Source organism: Geotrypetes seraphini, chromosome 2, assembly GCF_902459505.1.
Source record: "Geotrypetes seraphini chromosome 2, aGeoSer1.1, whole genome shotgun sequence".
NCBI lineage: Eukaryota > Metazoa > Chordata > Amphibia > Gymnophiona > Dermophiidae > Geotrypetes > Geotrypetes seraphini.
Window position 1 is genome coordinate 3,516,601 of NC_047085.1, and position 12,047 is coordinate 3,528,647.

The 12,047-nt window shown below is 47.3% G+C and overlaps 1 protein-coding gene across 5 annotated transcripts in view; it reads right to left on the minus strand.

The window, feature by feature from the left end:
- Positions 1–12,047, minus strand: part of MROH1 (maestro heat like repeat family member 1) — a 411,563-nt gene that overhangs the window by 147,720 nt on the left and 251,796 nt on the right. For all 5 annotated transcript variants that reach the window (XM_033934479.1, XM_033934480.1, XM_033934481.1 and 2 more), the window contains 2 exons: positions 11,468–11,563; positions 767–871 (listed from right to left, as the gene is read on the minus strand). In XM_033934479.1, the coding sequence (XP_033790370.1) occupies positions 767–871; positions 11,468–11,563 (201 nt within the window). The remainder of the gene's footprint in view (positions 1–766; positions 872–11,467; positions 11,564–12,047) is intronic.

The window sequence follows — 12,047 nt, forward strand, 5'->3', positions numbered from 1 at the left end:
TTTCACTTACACTATCCTCACCCCCCAAAAAAAAAGAAGCGACACACACTGAGTGAAGGGTAAACAGTATCACAGGGAATTGCAAAGAGAATAAATCTTCAAGGAGAAGCTAAGTAAGCTGTACACAGGAAGCAGAGCCTGGGATACCTGATGGCTCACACGCGTATCGTATGCTAAGAAGAGACTAGATGCAACAGATAGGATCCTCAATGAATCGTGCTCTTAAGCTGTGGCTCTCATGTGCAAGGGAGTGTTTGGGGCAGGGGGAAAGATGTGATGGATCACGCTCTTATGCTATCATTTCTATAGCGCTGAAAGGCATACACAGCACTGTACATTTAACATTCAATAGACAGTCCCTGCTCAGAAGAGCTTACAGTCTAATTTGGACAGACAGGACATCTCAGAGTTGGGGAGTTTCTAGCAGAAGGAATGATACCATGAGCATAGGTATCTGATGGTGAGTGGGGTTGTGAATCGTATGTGCTGGGGCCAGGACTGGGAGCAGAGGACTCCTGATGGATCTGCTCTTAAGCAGGGGATCTTGTATGCTGGGCCAGGGACTGGGCAACAGAGGACCAATGATGGATCCAGCCTTAAACTCTGGATCTTATGGAGAGTCTGGGAGCAGGGGGTAAGGGGAAAGATGTGATGGATCACACTCTTAAGCAAGGGATCTTGTGTGCTGGGCAGAGTCTGGAGAAGAACCATGTGTGTTAGGCAGAATCTAAGTGCAGAGGCTCCTTTACCAGGTCCCATTACTTACATGGATATGAAGTTTGCAGAAGTAGAACTCCAGGAGCACTGTACTGATGTTCATTGCCCGCTCCCTTTCATGCTCTTTCGGTGATCTGATCCAAATACTCAGATGCTATGGAATGAAAATAAGAAAGAAAACATGCGATGAGGCACAGATAATGAACCCGAGCTTGCTGAAAGAGTAAAGCGTGATAACAGAAGACTTTTCTTCCAACCAGATTCTCACTTTAGAGACACAGCCACCTGTGCAGTGAAGATTCTTCTTACATCTGCCTCACTGCATCTGATTTACTCTGACAGTGAAAGACCTCTAGACCACAAATTTCTGTAGCACTGGAAATGACTTGCAGGGCAGAATACATGCCTCATAGCCCTTAGCAACCTAGACACCCTTGACCAGGTGGCTACTTAGCAGTGCCACATACTGCCATGTCGTAAACCATAAGAGCCAACCTTTTAAAATGATTGGGAATGCTCAAAAACGCCGCACCCATAATAATTTTTCATATATAAACTAAACTAAACTAAACCTTGGGTTTGTATACCGCACCATCTCCGCGAGCGTAGAGCTCAGCACGGTTTACAGAGTTAAGACAGACAGGAACTACAATGAAGGGTTATAGGAGAGGAACTAAGAAGATAGAGAGGGACAAGGGTACCAGAGAGCGGGAGGTGATTAGATTTTTGAAAAAAGCCAAGTTTTCAAGTGTTTGCGGAAGGATTGGAGGGAGCTTGAATTTCTGAGCGGGGATGTGAGGTTGTTCCAGAGTTCTGTGATTCTAAAGGGGAGGGATGTTCCAAGTTTTCCTGCGCGGGATATTCCTTTTGTAGAGGGGAATGATAGTTTCAGTTTTTGGGAGGGTCTGGTGGAATTGGGGTTTGAGGAGTTCCAAAAGAGTAGGATGACGGGAGGAAGGATGCCATGTAGGATCTTGAAGGCTAAGCAGGCACATTTAAAGAGGACTCTGGAGTGTACTGGAAGCCAGTGAAGCTTGGACAGGAGTGGTGAGACGTGATCGAACTTGCCTTTTGCGTAAATAAGCTTAGCCGCAACATTCTGAATTAGCTGAAGTCTATGGAGGTTTTTCTTAGTTAGACTTATATAGATGGAGTTGCAGTAATCCAGTTTAGAGAGGATGGTGGATTGAACAAGGACAGCAAAGTGAGAATGATGAAAGCAGGATCTCACTTTCCTCAGCATATGAAGGCTAAAGAAGCATTTTTTTACCAAGGAGTTGAGGTGATCATTGAAGGAGAGAGAGGAGTCTATGATGATGCCTAGGACTTTGCTTGAAAACTCAAGCTGAAGAGTGGGGCCGGAAGATAGTGGGATGGAGGTGGGTAAATGATCTAATGTTGGGCCGAGCCAAAGTAATTTTGTTTTGGATTCATTCAGTTTCTTTTGTACAGATTGGGCCCAGGATTGGAGGTTCAATATACATGCGGATATATTCTCAGCGAGGTTAGTGAGGTTCGAGTCAGTCTCGAGGAGGATGAGGATGTCGTCAGCATAGGTGTAGAGAGTTTGAAGGGGGGATAGATGAAGGAGTTTCAGAGAGGACATGTAGATGTTGAAAAGGATAGGAAAGAGGGGTGAGCCTTGCGGGACTCCACAAATCGGCTTCCAGGGGGGGGGGATGAGGTACCGTTTATGTTAACGGTGTGGGAGCGTAGGAATTTTGAGAACCAATCTAGGACTGTGGAGCTTATGCCTATTTCGGAGAGTTGGAAGATTAGGATATCATGATGGACGACGTCGAAAGCAGCGGAGAGGTCGAATTGTAGAAGAACAGTGAATTTGTTGCGAGAATGGAGTTGTTGCACCTTAGAGATTAGTGAGGCCAATAGGGATTCGGTGCTGAGGTTGGGTCTGAAGCCGAATTGGTGGGGTAGGAGAATAGAGAATCTTTCTAGGTAGGAGGAGAGTTGAGTGGATATGATAGATTCTAACAACTTGGTTAGGAGGGGAATGTTTGCTATTGGACGGTAATTTGATGGTATGGAGGGGTCAAGGTCGGTCTTTTTCAGTAGAGGGGTCAGTGCAATATGTCCATTATCGGAGAAGAAAAGGCCCGATGTTAGGGCAATTTATAAGTTTGGTGAGGGAGGTGATGGCCTTTGTAGAGATATTTTCGAATAGATAGGAGGGGAAATAATCCAAGGTACACTTGCAAGTTTTTAGTTTGAGGCAGAGTTTGGAGATTTGCGATTCGGAAACAAGCTCAAAGATGGTCCAGGATCTGTCGGCTGGAATGAAATTGGAGTCAGGTAGGGTGGGGTTGAGGTCAGTAGAGGCCAGGGAGTTGTAGGAGACTGTAGGTGGGAAGGAGCATCTTAGGGTGGTAACCTTTTCATTGAAGAATTTTGCTAGGGCATCGGCTGATAGAGGCGAGGGGAGCAAGGATGGGTCTTTTTTTGTAGTTAAGGAACGCCAGATGTTAAACAGCGCACTGATCTGGTTGTTGGATCTGGAGATCTTATCTCCAAAGAAGTTCTTCCTGGCTTTTTTTAGTGTTGAATTGTAAAGTTTAATATTGACCCTCCAGGTCTGTCTATCTGAGGGGGATTTGTATTTTTTCCATTTGCGCTCCAAAGCGCGACATTTCTGTTTCAGTACTCTGTAAAGCGGTAGGTACACACACACACACACACACACGATATAATCTTATTAACAATACATAATGGTCAAACACAAAATTAAATTATACTGTATTCTTCTCAACATTCATTCCTACCAGAACACAGATAACCCCTATGTAAATACAGGACCACAGACTAAAAGTACTAATATACACAAACAAACCCTAAGATGCCAGACTCTACTTGCAGAGAAATAGAAAATAATTTATTCCTGAACAGGGCAAATTATAGACAGCAGATATCAATTCTCAAAATGGACACATGAAGTTGAAACTGCTCCAGGGGCCCCGTGGTCTGGGTATCTCTTCCTTCCCCTCACCTTCACGGGGTCTTCTTTCAAACTCAAATCTTCTTTTATGGCATAGCAGCCATTCTCACAAGCTGCTGGCACTGCCCTGAAGCTTTCTCTTCCCCCTCCCAACACAACTTGTTGTTTCCATCTGGGCTGATGCGCCAGGGACCCTCTGAAAAAGAAGAATTGAGTTTGAAAGGAGACCGGGAAGGGAGGGAGGGTGAGAGATGCCTGAACTGAATGCCAACCCTTGTCACGTGAGATCCCAAAAATATTGGGGGTGCTCGGGCACTCACAGCACCCACAGAGCTGGTGCCTATGCTGTAAACCCTGCTTGGATTACAATTCTGGGTTTCTGTTTCCCAAGGCTGGGGTGAACAGTGGATCCTCTATCAGGAATTTCAGTATGGATAATGGACATGGTGAACGAAAACATCCCTGACTCAGGCTGAAGAAATCAAGTGATGCCAGTTTTGAAAAAGAGGGTCTTGCATGGAATAAGGCCAGGTGGTTTCCGGTCTCTAATAGAGAGCTGCACGGGAACGGGAACGACGGGAATCCCGCGGGTTCCCCCTTCGGGTCACGGGGATCCCGTGGGGACGCCTCCGAGAGTCGCGGGGCTGGATGTCCTCAGCCGCACGGCTCCTCTTCTTCCTACCTGCTCTGCTTGCAGCAAAGCTGACGTCGGGAAGACTTCCGTTCGGCTCTCTGTGCTGCAGGCAGGGCAAGTAAGGAGAGTAGCCTCGCGGCTCGAGTGATGTACCAAGGGAGGGGGGCGGTCCGCCCCGGGTGCAGCACAGCCAGCCAGGTCCCCTTACTTTTGTGGCGCTTCCCCAACCGACCGACCGACAACAGCCCCGGTCCGACAAACCCTGTAGCCGCAAATCTAAATTACCTTCTTACAGCAGCTGTAAGAAGGTAATTTAGATTCGCGGTTAAGGGCAGGGAGGTTTGTCGGACCGGGCCTGTTCTGTTGTTGGGCGGGCGGGGAAGCGCCACAAAGGTAAGGGGGCAGGGAGAGAGAAAGGGAGGAAAGGTGGAGTGGAGAGGAAAAGACGCTTAAGGGAAATGGGTAAAACTGAGGGGGGAGAAGGACGCTGAAAGCACTGGGGAAGACAAAGGGGTGGAGAAGGACGCTGAAAGGCCATGGGGAAGATGGGGGGGTGGAGAAGGACGCTGAAAGGCCATGGGGAAAATGGGGGGGGGGGGTGGAGAAGGACGCTGAAAGGCCATTGGGAAGACAGAGGGGGAGAAGGACGCTGAAAGGACATAGTAACATAGTAGATGATGGCAGATAAAGACCCGAATGGTCCATCCAGTCTGCCCAACCTGATTCAATTTAAATTTTTTTTTTTTTCTTCTTCTTAGCTATTTCTGGGCGAGAATCCAAAGCTTTACCCGGTACTGTGCTTGGGTTCCAACTGCTGAAATCTCTGTTAAGATTTACTCCAGCCCATCTACACCCTCCCAGCCATTGAAGCCCTCCCCTGCCCATCCTCCTCCAAACGGCCATACACAGACGCAGACCGTACAAGTCTGCCCAGTAACATGGGGAAGACAGAGGGGGGAGAAGGACACTGAAAGCACATGTGGAAGACAGAGGGGGGAAGAAGGACACTGACAGGACATGGGGAAGATGGGGGGGAGAAGGACGCTGAAAGGAAATGGGGAAGAGAGAGTATGGAGAAGATGCTGGCAGGGAAGAAGACAGAAATGCCAGACTATGGTGGGAGCGGAGGGAAGAAGATGGGTGCCAGATCAATTTGGAAGGGGGGAGAAAGGGAGAGGCACAGTAACGGAGCAAATGGAAGACGCAGAGGGAAGAGAGACAGTGGATGGAAGGAATTGAATGAGAACATGAGGAAAGCAGAAACCAGGCAACAAAGGTAGGAAAAAAATTCTATTTCTTTTTTTGCTTCAGGATAAAGTAGTATATTAGTTGTGTTGATAAAAATTTATAATCAAAAAACAGCAAGGGAATATATTTATCCAAGGTGATGCTTATAAATCACTGTTGTACTTATCACCTTTGTTTTACTTCAAGCACTAATTTCAACACAAGGCTGATGTGGTTAAGTGAACACTCAGACCCACAGCTGAGGTCCGGTGAAACAAGTTCACGGGGCAGCTGTTAAGGAGACCATCATAGTTGTTCACAGTCTCCTCCACCAAACAAAGACTAAATAACAGAAAATAAAACTTAAATAAAAATAAAATCATAAATTTCACAACAACTTAACTTTGAATGGTGTAGATGGTACACATAACTGCTCCGGGCTCCTCCGTTTATTCACAATACCGACCCCCCAACCTAGGTTTCACCCGCTGGCTTCTTCAGGAGGGGTACTACAATTACAAGATAACTCAAATCAACACTGCACCACACAGCTTGCTAACTTAATAAACACTACATTTGAAATACTCAATGTACACACTCTCTCTACAACTTACCGGCACAAACACTCCATACTGCTCGGTATTGTGAATAAACGGAGGAGCCCGGAGCAGTTATGTGTACCATCTACACCATTCAAAGTTAAGTTGTTGTGAAATTTATGATTTTATTTTTATTTAAGTTTTATTTTCTGTTATTTAGTCTTTGTTTGGTGGAGGAGACTGTGAACAACTATGATGGTCTCCTTAACAGCTGCCCCGTGAACTTGTTTCACCGGACCTCAGCTGTGGGTCTGAGTGTTCACTTAACCACATCAGCCTTGTGTTGAAATTAGTGCTTGAAGTAAAACAAAGGTGATTAGTACAACAGTGATAAAAATTTATAAACATTAGAGGCTCTGGTAGAAAGCTGTTTACAAAGTATGTATTCTTCCCAATTAATATTTCCAAATTAATAAAGTCTTTTTGCTTATTTGTAAATGGGTTTCTACCAGAGCCTTTAATTCAGTAGCATAATTAAATGAAATAACTATTTCTGAAGTTTATAGGGACGGGCGGGGACGGAGGGGATTCCTCGCAGGGATGGGTGGGGACGGAGGGGATTCCTCGCGAGGATGGGTGGGGACGGAGGGATTCCTCACGGGGACGGGTGGGGACGGGTAGGATACCTCACGGGGACGGGTGGGATTTCTGTCCCCGCGCAACTCTCTAGTCTCTAATTTACCAATGCTGGCAAAGCTTGCGGAAAAGAAGTCGGCTATACAGAAAGGGGATTTTTTGGAGGAGAAGCTTTCCAAATTTGTTCTTGCTATACTGCATCTGAGTGGTTTACACATATTTACAAAATAACAAGTAGAAAAGAAATACAATATTCTTATGAGAAGAGAAATCCTTACTTTAACCTCAGAATGTTTCCAAGTTTATTTTATATTTGATACTAGTCTTATAGCCCGTTACATTAACGGGTGCTAGAATATATGTGTGTGTGTGTCTGTCTTTATTTATTTTTCTCTCTCCTTAGTCGCTTTCTGTGGTTTTTTTTGGGGGGGGAGGTTTCCTTGGCTGTCCACAACCACCCCTTGCCTGCTCCCCATCCATTATCCCTTCCTTTTACCTCCCCTGTGTCCTCCACCACTCCATCACTGCTCACCTTATCCAGCAGCAGCCCCTTTGTTTTACATCCCCCCTGTCCATCATCACCTTACATTAACGGGTGCTAGAATAGATTAGTCTTATCCAGTATGGCTATTCTTCTTATGTCTTACCCCCTCTATTCAGGCTCCCATTTCCCCTTTTACCCTCCCTATTTCCACCTTTTTTCACCAACTTAAAAATCTGTCCCCTTTCTCTGTCCTTCACCTCCATAGAACTCCCTCTTCATTCCCCCTTCACTTATTCTTCCAGCTCCTGTCTTCAGCCCCTTTCTCTCACATGCCCCCTTTTGTAGCCCCCCTTCTCCCATCTCATCCTTTTTTCATCCCCAGCTCCCTTCTCTCACATATTCCTTTATAGCCCCCAAACCCAACCCCCTTCTCATACCTACTCTTCCAGCCCTCAGTTCTCCTCGAACGGTTGGGAGTGATCTAATGTGTGCAAGCGGCTGTAACACCGGCTTCTCCACCCGGACCCTGAGCACGCGCCGCGCTCCGCCCCTTAGCTACCCGGAAGTACCGGGCTTCACTCGCCTGCTCCCAGTGGGCCAAGAGAGAGGGGGGAGTGGCTGCCGTGGTGATCTGGCCGACTCCCTGGTGACAGGAGCCGCGGCGGCACCTTTAAAGTGAAAAAATAACTGTGGCAAGGGAGCCGACCAACTGGCAGTTCAAGTTGGAGCTTTGGTCTGGCCTGCTCCCTGCCCGCCTTGCCATATTGTATTTTTTTATTTGAAAGACGCGGCGGTGGCTCCTCTCATGATCCCCACCTACGTCGGAAGTCTGACCCAGGCGGGGATCGTGAGATGAGCCACCGCCGCTTCTTTCAACTAAAAAATACAATACGGCAGGGAGCAGGCCAGACCAAAGCTCCAACTTGAACTGCCAGTTGGTCGGCTCCCTTGCCACAGTTATTTTTTCACTTTAAAGGTGCCGCCGCGGCTCCTGTCACCAGGGAGTCGGCCAGATCACCACGGCAGCCACTCCCCCCTCTCTCTTGGCCCACTGGGAGCAGGCGAGTGAAGCCGAGTAGAGGAAGCATTGATTGAGTTTTTCCCTATGTGGAGAAACCGCCGTGACAGGAGAGCAGGGAGTGAGTTTTTCCTATGCGGTTGTTTGGGGGGGGGGGGGGGTTGTGAACAGGAAGTCGAGCAGAGGCGGGAGTGAGCTGTTCAGCTTCCCCTATCTGGGCAAACCGCTCTGGCGAAAATGGAGTGAAGTGCCGCGCGGGGCATGCTGCAGTCTTGGCGGCCACGGACATACGGATTACGGAAGCACGCTGATAAGACTGCGCATGCGCCGCCTACGGTTTTATTATATAGATAGCACATTAAGAACCTAAGACTAGCCTTACTGGGTCAGACTAATGGTCCATCAAGCCCAGTAGCAGTGGCCAATCCAGATCACTAGTACCTGGCCAAAAACCAAGGAGTAGCAACATTCCATACAGAATCCCAGAGTAACAAGATTCTAGAATCCCCAGAGTACCAAGATTCAATGCTACCAATTCAGGGCAAGCAGTGGCTTCCCCCGTGACTTTCTCAATAACAGACTATGGACTTTTCCTCCAGGAACTTGTCCAAATCTTTCTTAAAACCAGCTACGCTATCTGCTCTTACCTAATGCGTTCCAGAGCTTAACTTCCTCCTATTGATTTTAAAAGTATTTCCCTGTAACTTCATCATAAGAACATAAGAATTGCCGCTGTTGGGTCAGACCAGTGGTCCATCGTGCTCAGCAGTCCACTCATGCGGCGGCCCTTGATTAAAGACCAGTGTCCCCTTTGTAATTTTTGACGGAATGAAAAATCGATCCACTTGTACCCGTTCTACTTCACTCAGGATATTGTAGTTTTCAATCATATCTCCCCTCAGCCGTCTCTTTTCCAAGCTGAAGAGCCCTAATCGTTTTAGTCTTTCCTCATACGAGAGGAGTTTCATCCCCTTTACCATCTTGGTCACTCTTCTTTAAACCTTTTTGAGATAAGGCAACTAGAACTGAACAGGGCTGCATTAACCACCTAAGGGGCCCCTAAACATAGAAACATAGAAACATAGAAATAGACGGCAGATAAGGGCCCACGGCCCATCTAGTCTGCCCACCTTAATGTCCCTCCCCTACCTTTGCCCTGTGAATAGATCCCATGTGCCGATCCCATTTGGCCTTAAAATCAGGCACGCTGCTGGCCTCAATCACCTGTAGTGGAAGACTATTCCAGCGATCAACCACTCTTTCAGTGAAAAAGAATTTCCTGGTGTCACCTCGTAGTTTCCCGCCCCTGATTTTCAACGGATGCCCTCTTGTTGTCGTGGGACCCTTGAAAAAGAAGATATCTTCCTCCGCCTCGATGCGGCCCGTAAGATACTTGAACGTCTCAATCATGTCCCCCCTCTCTCTGCGCTCCTCGAGCGAGTATAGCTGTAATTTGTCAAGCCGTTTTTCGTATGGTAGATCTTTGAGTCCCGAGACCATCCGGGTGGCCATTCTTTGCACCGACTCCAGTCTCAGCACATCCTTGCGATAATGCGGCCTCCAGAATTGCACACAGTATTCCAGGTGGGGCCTCACCATGGATCTATACAATGGCATAATGACTTCCGCCTTACGACTGACGAAACCCCTTCGTATGCAGCCCATGATTTGTCTTGCCTTGGACGAAGCCTGCTCCACTTGATTGGCAGACTTCATGTCCTCACTGACGATTACCCCCAAGTCTCGTTCTGCTACCGTTTTTGCTAGGATCTCGCCATTAAGGGTATAAGACTTGCATGGATTCTGGCTGCCCAGGTGCATAACTTTGCATTTTTTGGCATTGAAGTTGAGTTGCCATGTCCTAGACCATCGCTCCAGTAGGAGTAGGTCGTGCATCATGTTGTCGGGCACTGAATCTTCGTCTGTTGTGCATTTGCCCACTACGTTACTCAGTTTGGCGTCATCGGCGAATAATGTTATTTTACCTCGAAGCCCTTCTGCCAAGTCTCTTATAAAGATGTTGAATAGGATTGGGCCCAAGACTGAGCCCTGTGGTACTCCACTAATCACCTCCGTCATTTCGGAGGGGGTGCCCTAGACAAACTTTAGAGGAAGGGCCCCCTACCCTCTCCAGCAACATGGCTTCTTTAGCCCCCTTCCAGCCAAGTTGCTTGCCGCAGAAAAAAGAAATGCAACATAAAGGTGTGGAGCTGCTGCTGATGGCTCTGCCCCACATAAACAGGAAGTCCACATCATAAAGGTGGGATTGGCAGAGCCATCACCTGTGCAGCCTAGAGAGCACTCCAGACCTCTATACTAGATACAAGACTGGCAAGGGAGATGGGGGCAGTGTTTTAGTAATGGGGGGGGGGGCGGACCGCCCTGGGCGCTGTATCGGGGGGGGCGCTGGCACCTCTCTGCCCTGATCTGCCTTACCACACTCACGCCATCCCTCCCCCCACTCCGTAGCTCTGTAGATCTTTGCTAGCAAGAGCAACTTCTCCTGCCTGTTGCTTGTGCCAGCCTGGTTCCTCTCTGAATCACTTCCGGGTCACAAGGCCAGGAAGTGATGTCAGAGGGAAATCCAATGCTGGCGCGAGGAGTATGCTGGAGAAAAGCCACTTGCACTGGCGAACCTTTAGAGGTACGGGGAGGAGGGAGATAGCGAGTGTTGAGTTGGGGGTGGGAAGGAGAGGGGGCGCAGTGGGCATTACTGCCCCAGGCATCTCCTACCCCTATAACAGGGGTGTCAAAGTCCCTTCTCGAGGGCCACAATCCAGTCGGGTTTTCAGGATTTCCCCAATGAATATGCATGAGATCTATTAGCATACAATGAAAGAAGTGCAGGCAAATAAATCTCATGCATATTCATTGGGGAAATCCTGAATGGATTGCGGTCCTCGAGGAGGGACTCTGACACCCCTGCCTTACAACATCACTGGTGGGGGGTGTTAAGGAAGCTGCAGAAGAATTTGAAAAATCTCTAAGAATGTGAAGACTTTTACCAGACACTATACTTCTGACCTATAGCCCTATAGAACCCCTAAAGCCAGAAACATTTTCACTTTCTATATTTCAAATTTAGGAGCGAAGAAAGAAAACAGCAAAGAGAAGACCTTGCAGAGCAGCAAATGTATATTAAGCTTTCATGCAGTACTACCATTTATCATTTCTAGAGACAATCCCTAGCTTACAATCTAATCAAAACAGGACAAATAGGGGTTAGGGAATAAAAGCAGTCTGGAAAAAGTAGGCCTCTGACCTGGAACATTTCCTGCAGTCCCACAGGGCTCAGTTTTCTCAGCAGCACGCTCTTAAGCAATTCCTTCAGGGCATCCATGGTGTCCAGGTACAGCACCTGCCAAAAAGAAGAGAGATCCAGAGCATGGGATTATTGATAAGGAAGACCAGAACAACACCATGGAATGGAAAGTCAGTGCAGGGTATGCATGAAAGAGAATTGCTTAGTCCTGTGGATCATGTGAAGGAAGCAGTCTAGTTCCAATTTGTTTGATGAGATTTTTATCTGTCGTTTTCATGAGGCCACAATCATTCAAGATTTGCTTACAAAATTAAAAAGTTATTAAAAAATAGAAAATCAACCCAGCAAAAGAACCAACCATCGAGAAGCCACAAGGGGTACGAGCGAGTGGCCTTCGCTCCTGCCCCTAAAGACCTCCACAGACTACCAGGGATATCACAGAATTGTCACTGGAATAGGAAAGTAGAAATACAATTCAACAAATAAATACTTGAGCATATTTGAATGCCTGACCAATCAGCATGAGGCAAATTACAAACAAAAGTTGAACTTCCTCCAAAATTAGTTTACTCTTCCATCC